This window comes from Kogia breviceps, chromosome X (assembly GCF_026419965.1).
Source record: "Kogia breviceps isolate mKogBre1 chromosome X, mKogBre1 haplotype 1, whole genome shotgun sequence".
NCBI classification, from domain to species: domain Eukaryota; kingdom Metazoa; phylum Chordata; class Mammalia; order Artiodactyla; family Physeteridae; genus Kogia; species Kogia breviceps.
This window is the reverse complement of record NC_081330.1, coordinates 35,849,321-35,868,735: the sequence shown is the minus strand read 5'-3', so window position 1 is coordinate 35,868,735 and position 19,415 is coordinate 35,849,321. Positions and strand designations below refer to the sequence as shown.

The 19,415-nt window shown below is 42.3% G+C and overlaps 1 protein-coding gene across 9 annotated transcripts in view; it reads left to right on the top strand.

Annotated features, from left to right (window-relative positions):
* TMEM164 (transmembrane protein 164) overlaps positions 1-19,415 on the top strand; it is a 168,027-nt gene that overhangs the window by 106,080 nt on the left and 42,532 nt on the right. The window contains exon 5 of one of the 9 annotated variants that reach the window (XM_067023363.1): positions 4,770-4,830. The exons of the other annotated variants lie outside the window; for them this stretch is intronic. Coding sequence (XP_066879464.1) covers positions 4,770-4,790 — 21 coding nt within the window. The 3' untranslated portion in view covers positions 4,791-4,830. The remainder of the gene's footprint in view (positions 1-4,769; positions 4,831-19,415) is intronic. 9 annotated transcript variants of the gene reach the window in all.

Below are 19,415 nucleotides of genomic sequence, written 5' to 3'. Positions count from 1 at the left end.
TTGAAATTCAGTGTGAGTTTGAATACTAGTGAGTCAAGATGCTGGAGATGCTGCCTAGCTTCTCTCCATCTAAAAGAGTTCTGTCTTAGGCTTCTTTGATAAGTTGATGAGGACCATAGAGCCTCTTCCCAGATGTGCAGAGACAAGTTTGCATACAATTTCAGGGGGGACACAGACTGCCACCTCCTGCCCCTTTCGCCCATAAGCCCATCCATGGATCCCATGTTAAGATCCCCCCAGGCCAAGCTGTCAGTAGTCCATGGCTTGGAGAATAGATGAGCTGCCTATTTTGTGAGCTCCGTGTTATAGCCAGTGGCTTTTTGGTCTGATGGTGATGGGGTTCCTTATCTATGCCTGGGACTTTGCAAGGAATATCATCCATGCCAGGCTAAACCACCTTCTGGAAAGTGCAAGCCAAGAGGTTGGGGGAGGTGGCTAAGTAGGGTGCCCATGGAACTTGGCTGCATATTAGCTTTTCAGTTATAGCTCTTACCTTGCAAAGCTGGTGGACTGGTCCTCAGAATGAGGCACTGGGCCCAAGCTGCATCCCCAGACCTGTGCCTTTTGCCCTGAAATACCCATGACAGTTTCTTATCAATGCGATGTGTTCTGAGCAAGGGAGATTGGAAACAGAAAAGAAACTTTAGACACTGTGTCAGCCCCCTTCTCAGACCAGAGACTCTAGCCTGGCCAGTATTTATGTTTGCAGCCATCTGTCTTTTACTAGAATAATAAGGAGAAGAATAATAATGATTCTTTTCATCAAGCTCCTTTCTTCTTCAAGGCTCAAAGCCTCAAGTATATTATTATCTCATTATGAAAATTGCCCATTATTGTGTATCCACGTTGATCTGTTACATTAGTTCCTTTTTTCCTCCTTTACCACTCCTCCCCTTTTACCCAGTTCTTTTTCTCCGTTAGATGGTTCTCCTGAATGTTCCTAACTCTCAGACTGAGTGGAAGAGGTTAGTAATGATTTTTTCATTACTGGGGTGACTACTCCCCAACCACAATCATTATCTCAATGTTCTTGGGATGTAACTGCCGCCGGCACACCTTGTACCCATGTGGGCTTCTGGGAGAACTTTGCTGTCACCAATGCAAATCGGCTCTCACTCTGCTGATTGGCATATTGAAACATGCTAATTGACCTAGAAAAGTTATTTCTGTGAGTGGCAAACTGAGCTATTTTAAAAAGTTATAGTTTGGGTTTTGGACCTGAACTAGGGACAAAATGTCCCTTTGCTTTCTTTCTTTTTTTCATTTTTGAGAGTTTATTTTTGAAACAGAAAAATTGTACATTACAAATACAAGACATTTTAGGATAATTTTGAGGTTTTTTTTTTAAGTAATGTGACCGATAAGTTAATGTAATTTTTAGCTATCTGATTTCTTTTTCCTATTTAAGCTCAAAGAAGTAAAACTATAATTCCCTTTGCTTTCTTAAGAGTACTTAAAATAGAAAAGGTTTGTTTTTCAAAAGAGGCCTTAGCTTTCTGAAGAATTGATTTGGGCAAAATTGCGCCTCAACCTTCTACAAAGACCAGCGTGTTTCTGATCAGATAAATGCCAAGTGTGCAGGGATGCAGAAGGTGTTGAGAAGACCTGGGCTTCCACCAAATTCTAGGGACTACCCTAGAATATGTCTAATTGCTGCCTGTACTTCAAGATTAACTTCAAGATTAACCTTTGTGGATCTTACATCCTCCGTGAATACAGCCCAGCCATACCGGTCAATCCAGATTTTTATTGAGCACTTTTCTGTGTTACGTATTGTGCCGTATGCTGCAGGAGATGCGAAAGCAACCAGAATACATTCCTGGCCTTCAAGGAACTTGCAGTTTAGTTAGAAAGATGAGGCATAAATGCCTGAGAAGTGCCGGCAATGTTAGAGTCATAATGGTGAAAAAGGAAAATCGCAAGGCAATTCAGGCTCAATCGCTAAATTGCAGTTGTTGAGACCTCTAAGAAAATGGGAAGAGGATTAATATTAGCAGCATTTTTTGAGCACCTACCATGTGCCAGGCAATTTATGGATGTTCTTATTTAATTCTCGCAAGAACCCGATTTTACCTATGAGGAAACTGAAGTTCAAAGAAGCTAAACGGCTTGCTCAGAGTTACATGGTTTGTAGGTACTAAAGCTAAACCTGAGGACTTTGCACTCTAATGCATTGTCTCCTGGAGAGGTCGTTGGATGCAGTGGTTCAGAAAGGCTTCATGGAGAAGTAAAGCCTGAACCAAACCTTGAAGCGCTATTAGAATGTGCATGCAAATTGCAGAGGAAGGAGGTAGTTCAACCAAAGGAATGTCAGGGCCAGAGGCATGGAGGTGTAGGAACCAGTAAACTCCGCACTGAGAGTCTGAAGAGCAGGATGGAGAGTCATGAACTCCAGTTCGTATATATAGACTTTGCCCCTTATTTGCCAATCACCAGAAGACATCCTGTGACACCACTTCTGCCACATCTTCTAGCCCTTGTAGTGTTTAGATTTTATGTGTATTTCTTATCTTTTCCACCACTACTAAGAATTCCTTGCAAGTGGATGGGACTTTGCAACCACAAAAGCTTTCACAAATACAAATATGTCACCCTAGTGTAGTTGTTAAGAGTATGGACTCAGGGATCAGATTCTGTAGGTTCATACCCTGCTTGTGCCTTCCTCCTCAAGCTGTTCCAAGGATTAAATCAGTTAATATGTGTAAAGCATGTAGCAGAGCACCTGGCAGATAGGAAGCCCTCAAGCAGCATTAGTTGTTAATTATTAGTCTTTGATCTTCACAGAAACCCTGCGAGGTGGGTATTAGTGTTACTGAGCCAGGTTCATTTGCCTGATGTGCAGCAAGCCAAACGCTGAGATGCTGAGGTTTGCCACAGAGAAAAATTTATTCACGAGGCAGCCAAGCAAGGAGAACAAATCTCAAATCCACCTCCCCCAAGGTGAGGGGCTCAGGATATTTATGGGACAAGGAAGCAGGGTGGTCTGAGGCCTGGGGTAAAATGATTGGTGGCAAGAAAGTGAAGTAATCCGTGTTCTGTGCAAGTGTATCGGAGTTACATGCTTCTTCATGGACTGCATGTTCAGAAAAATGGTGACCTTAGCATGATCTGAGGGTGGAGTTTTGGGTCCTCTGATATCAAAAGGTTATCCATCAGACACTCTCAGGCCCAGTTGAATGGTTGGTGGTCTCGACCAGTTTGAACTGGGCAAGACTAGTCCCACGTTCCTGAAAAACAACGTAACACCTCTGTAGGGGGTGGTTAAAGGAGTCTTGTGATATAATCTGTAAGCTTCATGCAGCTTGGAGGGTATACAGTTTGTAAGAACAGTTAAGGTGAGCTTGGTCCGTGAAGGCAGGTTACAGGATATTATTTATTAAGCAAGTTATGTTTTAAGGAATCTAGCTGATGACCGCCCTCGGTTTCATTAGTGTCTCCATTTTACAGACTAAGCCTTAGAAAGTTTAAATAACTTGCCCAGGGACACACAGGAATTGACAGAACTGGCCTGAGAACTTCTGTCTTTCTGATACCAAAGCTCATGGGCTTCCTTCCTCCTCTCTCCTAATTGTTTGGATTGATTTTCAAGTATTAAGCCAAGTCAAGTCTTTGTAGAAATTTTATACAATATCCATTAGAGATTTAGAGGATTGATTATACTTTCAAGATTTTTTTGTTGCAAAAATAATATACGCTCCTTGAAAAACCATTTAAACAGATGAGTATAAAGAGAAAGCCAATCTTTTAACCCCATCAACTTTCAATCCTGTCCCCCCATGGGTAAGTTGTATTAAGGGTTTGTATAAGTTGGCACATTTTTCTTTTGCTCATAAATGCAGATAAAGATGTTCACATTTCTCAGGTTGTTGGTTTGTTTGGGTCTAGGTTTCTTGCACAACTGGCATTGCACTATAAACATCCCTCCAGAGTATTTTCCTTTAACCTAACAGTAGAATCTGTAATCTCTTCAGGTATGGATGTAGCTCATTCTTTTCCAATAGCTGCTTAGCATTCCATAGTTTGGTTGGACTGTATATTCAGCCTGTTGCCAGGCTCTCAGCACTAGTGTCTTCGGGCAAGGATAGTGTCTTTTGTGGTATCTGTCCCCTGCAGGGCACCCAGCACATGGTAGGTATCCACAGAGAGTGTAAGTGAATTAGCCAATCAACTCGAACCTCTGTCTTGCTCAGAGGAATTCCAGGGATCTTTCACACACATGTCCAGGATAAAATCTTAGGTATGAAGACAGAGGGACGATAGATGATATCTTTCCCAGGTGAATTATTTCTTAAACCACTTAAAATAATGTTTTCCTGATTACAGCAGAAGACTTATTTACTGAAGAAAATTTGTGAAATACAGAAAAGTAGAAGTAAAAAAATAATCACCACCAAGCAAAAGTGGTTGTTTTTCAACATATTAACAAGAAAAAAAAAACCATCACAAGGCACGAGGCTTTTGTGCCTCTGCCGTTACAATTGTATAAATGTTTTCTTTACAGAAGTAATATATTCATAATGGAAAAAAAAAAAGAAAAACACCAAAATAGAACAGAAAACACTGAGCGGTAACAACTGTTCACATTGTTTGCAGCGTATTCTCAAGGTCTTCTCGTCTCTGCTTGGTTGTTAAGAGTTAGCATAATGTAGTGGTCAAGTTGCTGGCCCTGGAGCCAGCCTGTCCTTGCTTTTGTGGCTGGCTCCTCTGCCTTTATTCATGTGACCTTGGGTAAGTTACAGACTTCTGTGACCTCATTTTCTTATCTGTAGATTGGTGCTCAGATGAATTGAGATACGTGGGGTAAGCACTTAGCCCGGTGTCCGGCACATAGTAAGTATCAGATGCTGTCATTGTTACTACTATTCCTAACATTATCTTAGAAATGGAGGCGTGTTCCTATTGGCATGTGCTATTTGATGTTAGCCTTCAGGGCCTTGGCCCCAGCTTCCTGATTGGGTGATGGTGAAGTGAAGGGGGCTTTGTTTCAGAATTAGCCTTGCCGAGTGAGATTAAAATTCCCTGGCAGGATTTCTTTTCCACACTGACTAATAGCGACTTTGCTTTTTTTTGCATTTGTTTCCCAGACAGCCTGTTTGATTAGGAAACTAGCCAGCTCTCTCTCCTCCCTCATGACAGGTGAATTAGGCCCACTCCTGGTGTTTCTTCCCATTTGAATGAAACATCGAGACCTTTGCGTTTGTCAGTGACGCCCAAGCCCCCCAACCCATGGGGAAGGTGGCAGCCGTGAATGAGAATGGCAGGCAGTAGCCTCTGCCTCCAGAGCTTAATAGTTCTTTGCCTTGGTTCTATTCCTAAAAAGCGATTAGAAGGTACAGCCTCTGGCTCGTCCAAGCAACACTTCTCGCTCAACCTTCAGCTACTCCCCCCAAGCAGTGTTTCTTTATGCAGTAAAAGCCTTAGCTAGTGGGTGAGTTCACTCTCTCCAGTCTGTGGACCAGTGGTTTTCAACCGTGGCTGTACCGTAGAATCACCAGAGCCAATTTCAAGACGTAAGGCTTTTCAAAAAGCCCCACAGGCAATTCCGGTGTGCAGCTGGGGCAGTGCTGCTCGGTGCCCTGTCCCACTCCCACACTACTGCTGACTGGGATTTGGGGCTCTGACCAAGTTCATTTCACCTCATCAAGCATCAGTTTCCCTATGTGTCAAATGGGCTTAGTGACATCTGCTCTGTCTACCTCACAGATGTGTTATGGAAGAAAAGATAGCAGACAACAAAAGATAACAAAGAAGAGTTAGCAAAGAGCTTTGAACATTTAAAAGCACTCCACAAATGAATCCTTGCCTATTTCTTTCTCCCTTTAATCATTTTTTGAGGGGGCTTTAATTGAGATACAATTTACATAATACAAATTTATCATTTTAAAGTGTACAAGTCAATGTTTAATTTAGTGTATTACAGAGTTGTCAACCATTACCACTATTTAATTTTAGAATATTTTCATCATTCCACCAAAAAGCATTAGTGACATCTCTCTGCTCTCCCCTCCCTAGACCCTGGCAACTACTAATCTCCTTTCTCTCTCTCAACCACTAATCTCCTATTCTGGACATCTCATGTAAATGGAATCACATAATATGTAGCCTTTTCTGACTGACTTATTTCACTTAGCATAAAGTTTTCAAGTGCATCTAGGTTGTTGCACGTATCAGTACTTCATTCCTTTTTATGGCTGAATAGTATTCCTTTGTACAATATGCCACATTTTTAAAAGATTGGAGTATAGATGATTTACAATGTTGCTAGCTTCAAGTGTACAGTACAGTGCTTCAGTTTTTCAGATTCTTTTCCCTTATTGGTCATTACAAAATATTGAGTGTAGTTCCTTGTGCTATACTGTAGGTCCTGTTGGTTATCTCACATTTTGTTTATCCATTCATCCACTGATGGACATTTGGGTTGTTTCCACCTTTTGGCTATTGTGAATAGTGCTGCTGTCAATATTTGTGTAAATGTATCTGTTTGACTGCTTTGGGGTATATACCTAGAAGTGGAATTGCTGGGTCATACAGTAACTCCATGTTTAACCTTTTGAGGAACTGCCAAACTATTTCCCAAAGCAGCTGTCCTCCCAGCCTCCCTTTATGTCCCACGCACCCTAGGACCTTGAGTAAAGTGACTGGAGACTTGAAGACAAACTGAAGGTTTATAAGTCCAAGGGGAGGGTGGTCACTTCTGAGTCCCAGTACTGCACTGGTACCAGTTGAGGAAACTCTGATGGTAGGAGCAGGCCAGAGGAGCTGACCCAGCAAAGGAAGTTTGGGGCAGGAAAAATCTTAAGTCAGGAGGTTCTAAAATGCAGTGGATAGTATGTGTATAATTCTATAGATCTATAATTTTATATTAAAGAAAATGGAGACATATGTAAAAGTAGAAAAAGAAAAACTATTCGAGTGCATCCATTACCCAGTTTCAACAATTATCAACTCATAGCCAATGTTTTTTTAATCAATACACTTTATTCTACCTCAAACTGCTTCCCCCCCATCCTGCAACCACTCACTCTTATACCTGGGTAATTTTAAGGGAAATTTCATGTAATTTTAACTATAGATATTTCATTATACATCTTTAAAATATAAGGACATATATATATATGTGTATATATATAATCACAATTCCATTATCATATCTATAATCGTTATCAGTGATTCCTTAGTATTATCAAATACCCAGTCAGCAGAGTACAGGTTTCTAAGCCAGCCAGAACACAGTTCCAGTCTTGCTTCCACAACATCAATAGCCCTTCTCTGAGCCTGTTTCATATTGTAAAATGAGGACTATCATAATTCCTAAATCTTCAATAAGGTAATGCATGTAAAGTGCTTACCACAATGCCTGGTGCACAATAGTAAGTGCTCAAAACTCACCAATCCAGAGCTATACCTGCACTATCTGGCCCTTCCCACCCTGGAAGCAATATTCCTCTGCCTTAATCATCCCAGGACCTGGTACCAGGCAACCAGAGACCACTCCTATAGCTTAGAGCCCGCTGTAATTATTCAAACTAACCAGTCCTAACTTGTTACCCTGCCCTCCCTTGCCTGTCCTGCAGAAATACAGAAACTAATAAAGGCCATGGCCTAGGCTCTCCCCTCGCTCCTGTCCCTTTGCCTCCTGACCAACCCTGGTGCTTCCCCATGTGGCTCTGCATGGCATGGGTGCCTCCTGTTTCTGACCTATGAGTATGATAAACTTTGTTTTCCTAAAAAAAAGGTAAGTGCTCAATAAAGTTTAGCTAAGATTATTATTTATTAATAATGTAAAATATCTGAGTTGCTATTAAGGTACCTTTAAGAATGATTTTGGCTTAGAATCAAGAAGCAGATTTGGGGCCTTGCCAACAGATTTTTTTTGGGGGAAAAAAAAAAAAAAAACCCAAACCAAAAGGTGGCTGAAAAAGCTACAGAACACTGGCATATATAGTTTATTACCCCTGAGATTCCCGTTCATGGCGGTAGAAGCATGTGCATATTAAAGAGACAGGCAAGTGGGCTGGGACGTAGGGTGCCAGCTTTGGAACAGGTTCAGGGCAGGGAGGGGCACTGCCAGCAAGAGGTGGGCGAGGTCCTCAGATTCCTTGCTCAAGAAATGGAGCCCCAAGTAACCTGGGCGGCCATGGGCTTAAAGCTCCACCTTGTGGAGACTGGTGCCCGAGCTACCCTGCCTCTGTGCCTGAGGTCTGGGAATGGAAGGCAGCCTCATCCTGCTGGGTTGCCCTTAGAATCATTCCCCTGCTTCTGGGGCAGGCTTGCTCTCTGCTGCCTGTTCCAGGCATCAGCTGACAGCTTTTTAATAAAAATGGAACCCAAAGGAGGGATGATAAGGTATCTGATTTTAACCCAAAGTGAGACAACACCAGATGTTTCATTCTGTCTGAAGGTTCGAGGGAGGAAAAGCAATTAGCAGCTGCTACTGATTTAGCAACAGACACCTGCTAAATGAAAATCTGTAAAACTGGTCAGGCTTGGCACCAGAAGTGCATACGCTGCTTCTCAGGCATTTCTGGGAATTTGTAAATTATGTTGGCCCAAAATAGGCAGGGGTGGGGAGATATAGAGGGGGCTCTAAAGAAGCGGAACGTCCATATAGACCAAGGAGTATGTTTTTTTAAAGATGACAGCCACTTAGAAATGGCTATTTGGAGGGTGAATGGAGAGGAAGAGAAGACCATGAATCTTCCAGAAGCTGCCTGGTTTCTCCCTGCTTCTGGTCTGACTCACAGGCTGCCCTCTGTGGGGACCGTCCCATGGGAGCAGAGGTCCGGCTGACAGGAGGGTGGGGAGAATGCTGCTTCCCTCCCCCCTGCTGATCCAGAGCCCACCCCTTGCCTCCTCCGAGGGCAGTGAGTCTCAAAGCAGGAGAAACCCTCAACTCTCGGATTCACAGCAGCTCCCTGCCCTGTGACAGGTACAGACTGTTGGCTCCAGGAGCCACCAGGACATCTTTGGCCGGGAAAGGGGTTTATCCGTAGCTTTCTGATTTCCAGGATTCGTTTCCAAGTAGCCATGAATACTGCTCTCCACTTGCATTTTCCTGAGGCACACCGAAACACGACCCGTGGATACTGTAATTGATGAAGAGGGCTTTAGGGATGTGTGTGTGCGTGCGCATGTGTAGATGATGACAAAGAGGGTTAATTTGTAGGTGATCTAGACTGTGTCAGAAGAATTGGGCCACTCCCATTTGGGTGTCGTACCACATTCACTGTATGTAGCTGCTGTTTCCTGCTCTCCAAGCTAGGCAAAAAGTCAGCTGCAACTTGGGCCAAAGGGATGGGCCCTGTTCTGTTTCCAATCTTGAGCAAAGGGATGGCGACTTGCTCTGCGGAGCAGAGACCACGGGGGTTGCTGTTGGCAGACGCAGGGCCAGAGCTGTCCATTGTAAAATACGGCCTGGAACTTTACCCTGACAGGCTGCTTTCATGTGGTTAAAGACTAAACTCTTAGTTCCAAAGGTGGAACCAGAGAAGATTCTTTTTCCTTTAACTGAGTAGGCCCTTAGGCAAGAAGAGTCGTTCCAGATGTGTTTCGGTTTTACTTGCCCTGCCCTGCAATGCCAGTGCAGGACGGAAGAAGGACCCAGGAGGCAAGGGTAGCAGGAGAGCTAGGATCCCCACTCTCCAGCCAGAACTGGGGGGGCACCCACCTCCTCTGGTCAGGGGCTAGACAGCATTCCCATCAGTCAGCTCCAATACCGTGGAATAACCACAGCACAAATACGTGTCCTGTGACAACAGGCTGACCTAGAGGGAGATGCAGGGACCCTGTCTATGATGGCATACACGAGGTGCACTCATGGCTCTTACTGAAGCAGCCAGGGATTACTGGGCTACGTGTACAAGTCACCCACCCATTACACTCTTTTAATAGTTCAAACTAGTTTGTGTGTCACAATTCAGATGACCTCTCAGCGCAGAGTTACTTATTCTCCTTTAGCACCTAAGACCTATAGGCTTCAACTCATTGGAGGAATCATTTTGATCCCTGGTGACCAAAGGGAGCTGTCTCATCCCGAGGTGGTATTTTCTTGGAGGGTCCAGGCCTTCCATGAGGAGTTTGTTTCTCCAGGGACCCTGCTGATGAAGTGGGTTGGATAGAGTGTGAGCTTCCACTCATCCCAAACTCCCGCACACAGAGGAGAGTCTGCTTCTTAGCACAGATGTGACTGCTAGATGTCACTTGGTCTGCCACCATTTGATACAGGTTGTAAACTCCAGGTGGAGCATTTTGTCTTTTTTTTTTTTTCCCTTCAGTCTAGCCTTTTGGGGGAATTTATTGGATATTTTCCCTTTACTAGTTTAGAAGTTATACACACTATTTCAGTTATTGTTTTTTTAATTATTAATTAATTTATTTATTTTTGGCTGTGTTGGGTCTTCGTTTCTGTGCGAGGGCTTTCTCTAGTTGCGGCGAGCGGGGGCCACTCTTCATCGCGGTGCGCAGGCCTCTTACTATCGCAGCCTCTCTGGTTGCGGAGCACAGGCTCCTCAGTTATTGTTTTTTTTTAATGTTTATCCTACCAGTGTTAACATAAATATCCAGATCTAGAGTCAGTCAGACTTTTTCTCTCAAATAATACAAGGATATTATAATATTTTTTGGTCATAGTTTTTTTTTTTCAGAAAGTCCTATGAATCAAAAGTCATTTACCATTAACTCTTTAAAAAAAATTTTTTTTTAAAAACATCTTTATTTGAGTATAACTGTTTTACAGTGGTGTGTTAGTTTCTGCTTTACAACAAAGTAAATCAGTTATACATATACATATGTTCCCATATCTCTTCCCTCTTGCATCACCCTCCCTCCCACCCTCCCTGTCCCACCCCTCTAGGTGGTCACAAACCACCCAGCTGATCTCCCTGTGCTATGACGCTGCTTCCCACTAGCTATCTAATTTACATTTGGTAGTGTATATATGTCCATGAAACTCTCTCACTTTGTCACAGCTTACCCTTCCGCCTCCCCCTATCCTCAAGTCCATTCTCTAGTAGGTCTGTGTCTTTATTCCCATCTAGCCCCTAGGTTCTTCATGACCTTTTTTTTTTTTTTTTTTTTTTTTAGATTCCACATATATGTGTTAGCATACGGTATTTGTTTTTCTCCTTCTGACTTACTTCACTCTGTATGACAGACTCCAGGTCTATCCACCTCATTACAAATAACTCAGTTTCATTTCTTTTTATGGCTGAGTAATATTCCATTGAATATATGTGCCACATCTTCCTTATCCATTCATCTGTTGATGGACACTTAGGTTGCTTCCATGTCCTGGCTACTGTAAATAGAGCTGCAATAAACATTTTGGTACATGACTCTTTTTGAATTATGGTTTTCTCAGGGTATATGCCTAGTAGTGGGATTGTGGGGTCATATGGTAGTTCTATCTGTAGTTTTTTAAGGAACCTCCATACTGTTCTCCATAGTGGCTGTATCAATTTACATTCCCACCAGCAGTGCAAGAGAGTTCCCTTTTGGTCATAGTTTTACTGAGTTTATTCACATAACATAAAATTCACTCATTTAAAGTGTAGAATGTAAAGTTTTTAGTATATACACAGAGTCGTGCAAGCATCACTACAATTAATTTTTAGAACATTTTTATCAACCCCAAAAGGAAAGTGTAACTGCTTAGCTATCATCTCTCTGTCCCCTTACAGTGCTCCCCAACCCCTGCCCGCCCCCAGCCCTAAGTAACAACTGATCTAATACCTATCTCTATAGATTGGCCTGTTCTGGACATTTCCTATTAATGGAATCATAAAATATTTGTCCTTCTGTGTCTGGCTTCTTTCACTTAGCATAATGTTTTAAAAACTTTTATTGGAGTAGAGTTGATTTACAATGTTGTGTTAGTTTCAGGTGTACAGCAAAGTGAATCAGTTATACATATACATATATCCATTAGCATAATGTTTTGAAGATTCATCCATGTTGTAGCATCTATTAATATCCCATTTCTTTATATTGGCTAATAAAATTCAATTGTATGGATATGCCATATTTTTTTTTATCCATTCACCTGTTGGTAGAAGTTTGGATTGTTTCCACTTTATGGCTGTTGTGAATAATGCTGCTATGAACATTGATGTGTAACTTTTTGTGTAGACATGTTTTTGTTTTTGTTCTTTTTTACTCTTGGGTATATCCATAGGAGTGTATATGCTGAGAAATGGGGTTACAACCTGACTCTTTTGCATGTGGACCTTATAATATTTTAACTCTATTCGTCACCCTCAACTTATATGCTTATGTTGTCATGTATTTTAATTCTGTATTATTTTAGCTTTTCTTTTAAAAATAATACAAAGACATTATTTTATGAAAAAAATGTTCATTTAGATTTACCTACATAATTACCACTTTCTTTGCTCATTATTTTGTATTGTGTCTATTTGACATTAGTTTGCCTTTGCTGGAATTATATCCTTGAGAATTCCCTTTAGAGATGATCCGCTGATGACAAACCCTCTTAGTTTTTCTTTGCCTAAAAATGTTTGTATTCCTTCTTCATTCTTGAAATATATTTTCACTGGATATAAAATTCTTGGTTCATACTTATTTTTCTCCCAGCACAGTGAAGATGTAATTTTACTATATTCTGTCTTCCACTGTTGCCTTGAAAAGTCATTGGTCAGTCTTAACTTTCACTCCTTGGAAAGTAATCTCTTTTCTTTCTGATTGGTTTTAAGATCTTCTCTTTGTCTTTGGCATTCTACAGTTTTAGTAGGGTTTGTTTCAATGTTTATTTGTTTTGGCTTATTCTGTTTGAGAGTCTGTGGGTACATGTCGTTCTTCAGGTTTCTGAACATTCTTAGCTATTATGCCTTCAGCTATTTTGTCTGTCTCCTCTTCTTCTAGCACTATGTTTGGAGTTATGTTAGTTCATCTTACTCTGTCTTCCACATCTCTTAATCCTTTTTGTTCCTATCTTCCACTTCTTTGTCTACTATGTTGCATTTTGGATAATTTCTTCAGCTCTATATTCCACTTATCTCTTTAGCTTTCTAATCAGTAACTAAACATATCACTTAAAACTATCAATAGAGTTTTTAATTTCAGTTACTTTTCCCTTTTCCAAACCTAAACATAGTCTATAACTATTCTGAGGTCCTTAAACCTCTGCTTTTACTAGCTCTTGGCTTATTGTGTGTTTAGGTTTTGTTTTAAATATTACTGTTGTTATTGTTCTTTTATTGTACATTGCTTATTTTCTTTAAAATGTTATTTGTGGGAATTTTTTGAGTCCTGGATTTCTCTAGAGAGGATTTGTCTTTGTTCTTGCCAGGCACTTGAGGGCTACCAGTCTGGAATCATGCTAAATAAAACTCTCAGCCTAACATTTTTGGATTACCCAAGTAGTATAAATTTAGAGTGCAAACCCACACGAGGGCTGGCTTCTGGTTCCAAGATTTTAGTGGAACTAACTAGTTTCTTCCCCTACCACCCCAACTCATCGTTAAGATTTGAGACTGGATTTTCCTTACCATTCTAGGGGTGGGGTAATTTGTGTTTCCAGTACACATTTACACTGAAGTGTGGCTTTTTGGGGTCATAGATCTCTTTAAGTACTAACTAGCTTTTGTTATTACCAGAAATGGAAGTCCGGGTCTTGTTTCCCAGCCCTCTTATGTCTGTGTCCTTCCTGTTGGGGGCAGTCAGGAGGATGTTCTAATTCTATTCATTGGTTTGACCATCTCTCTGTTCTCAGTGCTCTCCTGAAATATCTCTATATAAGTTGATAAATACCTACTATATGTCTGTCTAGTATTGTACTAAGTTCTATGAGGTATCTGGTAGCTATTTAACCTGTCATGTAGCTAACAAAACATTAATATTAGAGGTCATGAGCCCTTAGGGCACTGATTTAAACCATCTTTTGATTTCTGAGCCCTTCTAAACCCTAGAAATCAGCATTTCGAATGAGGTTGGTGTAAGTGGATGAAGGCAGGGACCGTTTGTATCTTGTTCATAATAGTTGACACATAATAGGTGCTTAATATATATTTGTTGATTGATTGATTGATTGAATGAATGAATATGTTGGTGTCTGGGAGGTCATGGAGGTAGATTGCAGTGTTGATTAGTTCCCTTGGCAATATAGTTAGAAGATTCCAGGTCTGGGTTCACATAGTGGGGATGGAAGAGAGAGGATAATATTTCAGTAGCAGCGGGTCAGACCATCATGGATTTGAGTCATTTTTAAATCAAGGGTTTCCTCTGTACTGTAAAGGGCCTCAGCACATATCAGGGTACTATAATGTAGGTCAGTGGGTAGGAACATGGACTCTGGAGTCAGATTGTCTGGCTTATATCCAGTCTCTGTAACTAACCTTGGGCCAGTTATTAATCTCTCTGTGTCTTAATTCCTTCATGCAAAAAAAGGGGATTATAACATTTATCTTATAGAGTTGTTTTAAGTGTTAGTTAATACAAGTACTTCGGACAATGCCTAGCCGAGAAGTGCTATGTACCAGCAATTAGTAATGATTATTATTATCTTGATTGTTGTTTTGAACACTAGTCACATCTTTATTCTTGTCAGTATATTTTCCTGGGAACTGCCTATCATTTCTGTGAGAAAATATTCTAATCTCACACCTACCATTTAGACTTCTGGAGGCTGACCTACTGTAGTATTTCCCCAAGTGTAAGTTAAGCACTCCTGCATCCAGATTATCTTAGGGAGCCATGTTAAAATATAGACTGCTGGGCCCCATCCTAGTAGGTCGAAAGGATTCTTTCTTTAAAAATTAGTGACGAGGGGCTTCCCTGGTGGCGCAGCAGTTGAGAGTCCGCCTGCTGATGCAGGGGACACGGGTTCGTGCCCCGGTCCGGGAGGATCCCACGTGCCGCGGAGCGGCTGGGCCCGTGAGCCACGGCCGCTGAGCCTGTGCATCCGGAGCCTGTGCATCCGGAGCCTGTGCATCCGGAGCCTGTGCTCCACAGCGGGAGAGGCCACAACAGTGAAAGGCCCGCGTACCGCAAAAAAAAAAAAAAAAAAAAAAAAAAATTAGTGACGAAAATAAAGATTCTGAACATTCTCTGTGTGTTGGATTAGCCAGGCGCTGCTGTGAGTCTTAAGTTTATCACCCTTCAGTGCTCGTAGAAAACCTGGGAGTAGGCTTGGAGACTGGGAAGAGATTGAGAATGGGAGAGTTAAACAGAAGAGAAGAAAAGAAGTAGAAAAAGAAGTGAGCAGAGTCTACTCATGTCAGGAGGTTGTCAAATGCCATCTTTTGGCCTCTTCTCAAGGGTCATGCCTCAAGGGGACATGGGACATTTGCCTTCCCTTGATTTAGGGATTCCTGAACCTGGCTCCAGCTTGTAGCTTGTAGCCTGGTGTTGGAGACAACAGGGTGGGTAGGCCTGCCTTACAAATGGCTGCCTGGCACACTGGTTGCCTTCAAGCAGGGGCCCCCAAGGAGTAGAAGATTAACCAGACTCCATGGTTGGTTGGTTGAGGGAAGTGGGCTGTTTACTGAGTTCCCCTGAGCTGTTTTGACTGGGCTAGGAGCCAAATCTCAGATGTGTTTGTCCCTCCCTTTGCTCTAGTGCTAGTGTGGGGTTGACCTTATTTCAAGCCATCTGATGCTCAAGTCCTTTGAAGGCACTAAAATCGAGCCAGATGGCATCACAGACTGCTTGGGCTGATGAGGGACTGGAAATTTGGTACCTTTCCTCTCGTCCCTTCCACTCTACATGGCTCACATTTTCTGTGTGGAATCTGTAACCCAAGGCCGAGGAGAATGAGGCCTTGGTCCTGTCAGTGATGCAAAAGGCCCTCATGGGGCCCCTTGTCACACACCCTGAGCAGGGAGGCCAGCCCTGGCTCAGTCATTCCGCAGGTGTGGTTTGGCCTCCACACACAAGCTGACTGTCTTTTGACTTGTAGCTGCCCTGGTTCCTCTGTAGGTCTTTTGAACAATCTCTGTCATTAGCCTTTCCCCTGAGTTCTGTGGAGAGAGCCATACAAATATTTACTTTCCCTCCTTGAGTAAAAAGTCAAATGACGTGTTCAGGGTTGGACTTCTATGTCCTGAAGTACCTTCTTGTGTACTCAAAGCTTCTCTCCTTTTTCCCCATGAAATTCGAGCTTTGGCTCAGTCTGAAGAAGTAGTAAATCTGGATTTGGTGACTTCGGAGCCCCCCTGGGGTCTTGGATGGCTAATGCCCCTATGGTGGTAGCTGGGTGTAGGATCAGGCCTTTAGGCTTCATAGTAGACCCTATTTCTGTTCCATCCGGGGAACAGCCTGGTGTTTTGATATGTAATAGACAACAGTGGTTAAGATTATGCATTCTGGAGCCAGGTTGCCTGGGTTCACATTCTGGCTCAGCCTTGAGACCTTGGGCAAGTTATTTGATGAAACCCCTACCGCTTTTTCTTTTTAAACAGACCTTTGGTGCAAAGGTCTGTTTAAATCATAAATCATATTTATAATTCTCGATTCATAACAAGAGTCAACATTGGTCCATTCATGGCATGCTTTAATTTTATTCATGACTACATTTAGTTATTCATGGAGAGTATTATAAACAACTATGAACTCAACCCAACAACTAGCCACGTAGATAGTAACTTACAGACGTAAGCCTATGTGCTTCCCTCATCCTGCTCCCTACCTCCATGCTAACCACTGTGAACCACTAGCCTGAATTTTGGCTATTATTCCTTTTCTCTTTTTTTTTTTTTTTTTTTTTTGTGGTACGCGGGCCTCTCACTGTTGTGGCCTCTCCCGTTGCGGAGCACAGGCTCCGGACGCGCAGGCTCAGCGGCCACGGCTCACGGGCCCAGCCGCTCCGCGGCATGTGGGATCTTCCCGGACCGGGGCACGAACCCGTGACCCCTGCATCGGCAGGCGGATTCTCAACCACTGCGCCACCAGGGAAGCCCAATCTCCTTTTCTCTTTTTAAAAGTAATCTTATCCCTCTTCTCATGTACACGGAAAAAAATACATATAATATACATTATATATAATAAAATATGTAATATTTTATATATGTAAAACAGTCCTAAATAAGGTATTATATAATTGTAGTTGCTTTTTGATCCTTATAAAAAAGGGTATTATGTTTTATGTAGTCTTCTGGGATTTGCCTATTTTATTCAACATTATATTTATAAGATGCATCCCTATTATTGAGTATAAGTGTAGTTACATTTTCGCTGTGGTGTAACATTCCATTGTAGAAACATACCACCGGGTCTTTCTGCATTCCCTTTGAGATGGGCATTTGGCTGTTGCCAGTATCTTGCTATTACAAGAAACCGGTCTGTCCTCAATTTCCTCATCTTCAAATTAGAGAATAAAAATAGGAGCTACCTCATAAGTATGTGATGAAGATGAAAGGAGTCAATACTTGTGAAGTGCTTAAAACGGTGCCTGGCTCATAGCACACGTTTGGCCAGTGTATTTGTTTCCTCGGGCTGCCATCGCCAATACCACAGACTGAGAAGCTTAAACAACAGAAACATTTCTTCACAGTTTTGGAGGCTACAAGTCTAAGGTCAAGGTTTCAGCAGTGTTACTTTCTTCTGAGGGCCTCCCCATGTCTCTTCCCTCTTGCGTCTCCCTCCCTCCTAGCTCCTCTCCTCTCACCTCTGTCTTTATAAGAAGAGGAAGTTAGGGCCATCCCTCTAGGTGGTCACAAAGCACCGAGCTGATCTCCCTGTGCTATGCGGCTGGGCTTGCCAGGCCTGGGCTGCTGTACGAGGAAATGCACTTACACAAGTAACTGCACCACCAGAGCAAAGAACATCTTTCATGGGCTCCGAGTATTTTGTTTGACATCAGGGAGCCGGCTAGCAGCCACGACTCTGCTCTCCTGCTCTCCCTCTGCAAGGCTTTGAGCACCCAGGAGGAAGTCAGGAGTAGCCCTGATAGGATGTGGACTCCAAAGGGAAAGAGCAGCTGCCCCACACCAGTTGCCCGCCCCTCCCTCTCTCCACATCAGACCTTGAGTGTAAGATGGAATTCCATGTGCCTGGTAGGACTGTGGGCATCTGTCCGTACTGGGGGTTGGGAGTGGGCTCACAAGGGAAGATGCAGTGAGAACAAGGGACTTGGGAGGGGTTCTGCAATGTGCTCAGATCAAAAACTAGAAAAAATTCACACGAAGCATCCTTAATAGCTTAATGCATCCGCTTGGTTAAGGACGCCTGCAATACAGAGATAAGAAGAATATAACATGAAAGTTCTCCTCCACCCACTCCCCAGAGATAATTGCTGCTAAGGTGTACATTCTGCTTGTGACCTTTTTTTTGACTTTTAAACTTTCAGCTACATGATTAATAAATTAATGCATTAATTTGTCATAAAAATCCAACTATACAAATATATAGAATCCAAGTCTAAGTCTCCCCTTCCCTATCCCAACCTGTCCTCCCCAGTCCTCTTCCCCCGCCCAGTTTGGTAAATATCATTCCAGTCCTTTTCCTGTGCATTTATAGTCATCTAAAAGTACAAAGACTAATTTGGCCTTTTTCTTCTACAAAAAGGATCATGCTGTGTTCGATATAGATTTGGACTGTTTCACCTACAAATGGTTGTACCTCCTTTTTTGTAAATGGTTGCAGAGTTAATCTTCCAGAGTATTTTTTGATGACTCTCCTGCCAGTGGACATTCAGTTAGCTTTTTTGTTATTACAAATAATGTTGCAGTGCACATCTTTATACATACAGCTTTGTTCATACATGCAAGTGTCTCTGTTGGTATAAATTTCTAGAAGTGAAATTAGTGAGTCAAAGTGAATGGGTGTTTAACATTTTTTACAAATATTGACAAATTGTTCTCCAAAATGATTGCACCACCTAAGTGTCCATCTACAGATGAATGGATAAAGAAGATGTGGCACGTATATACAATGGAATACTACTCAGCCATAAAAAGAAACGAAACTGAGTTATTTGTAGTGAGGTGGATGGACTTAGAGTCTATCATACAGTGTGAAGTTAGTCAGAAAGAGAAAAACAAATACCGTATGCTGACACATATATATGGAATCTTAAAAAAAAATCTTTCTGAAGAACCTAGGGTCAGGACAGGAATAAAGACCCAGACGTAGAGAATGGACTTGAGGACACGGGGAGGGGGAAGGGTAATCTGGGACAAAGTGAGAGAGCGGCAGGGACATATATACACTACCAAACGTAGGGTGGATAGCTAGTGGGAAGCAGCCGCAGGGCACAGGGAGATCAGCTCAGTGGTTTGTGACCACCTAGAGGGGTGGGATAGGGAGGGTGGGAGGGAGGGAGATGCAAGAGGGAAGAGATATGGGGACATATGTATATGTATAACTGATTCACTTTGTTAGAAAGCAGAAACTAACACACCATTGTAAAGCAATTATACTCCAATAAAGAGGTTTAAAAAAAACAAACAAAAAAACCAAAA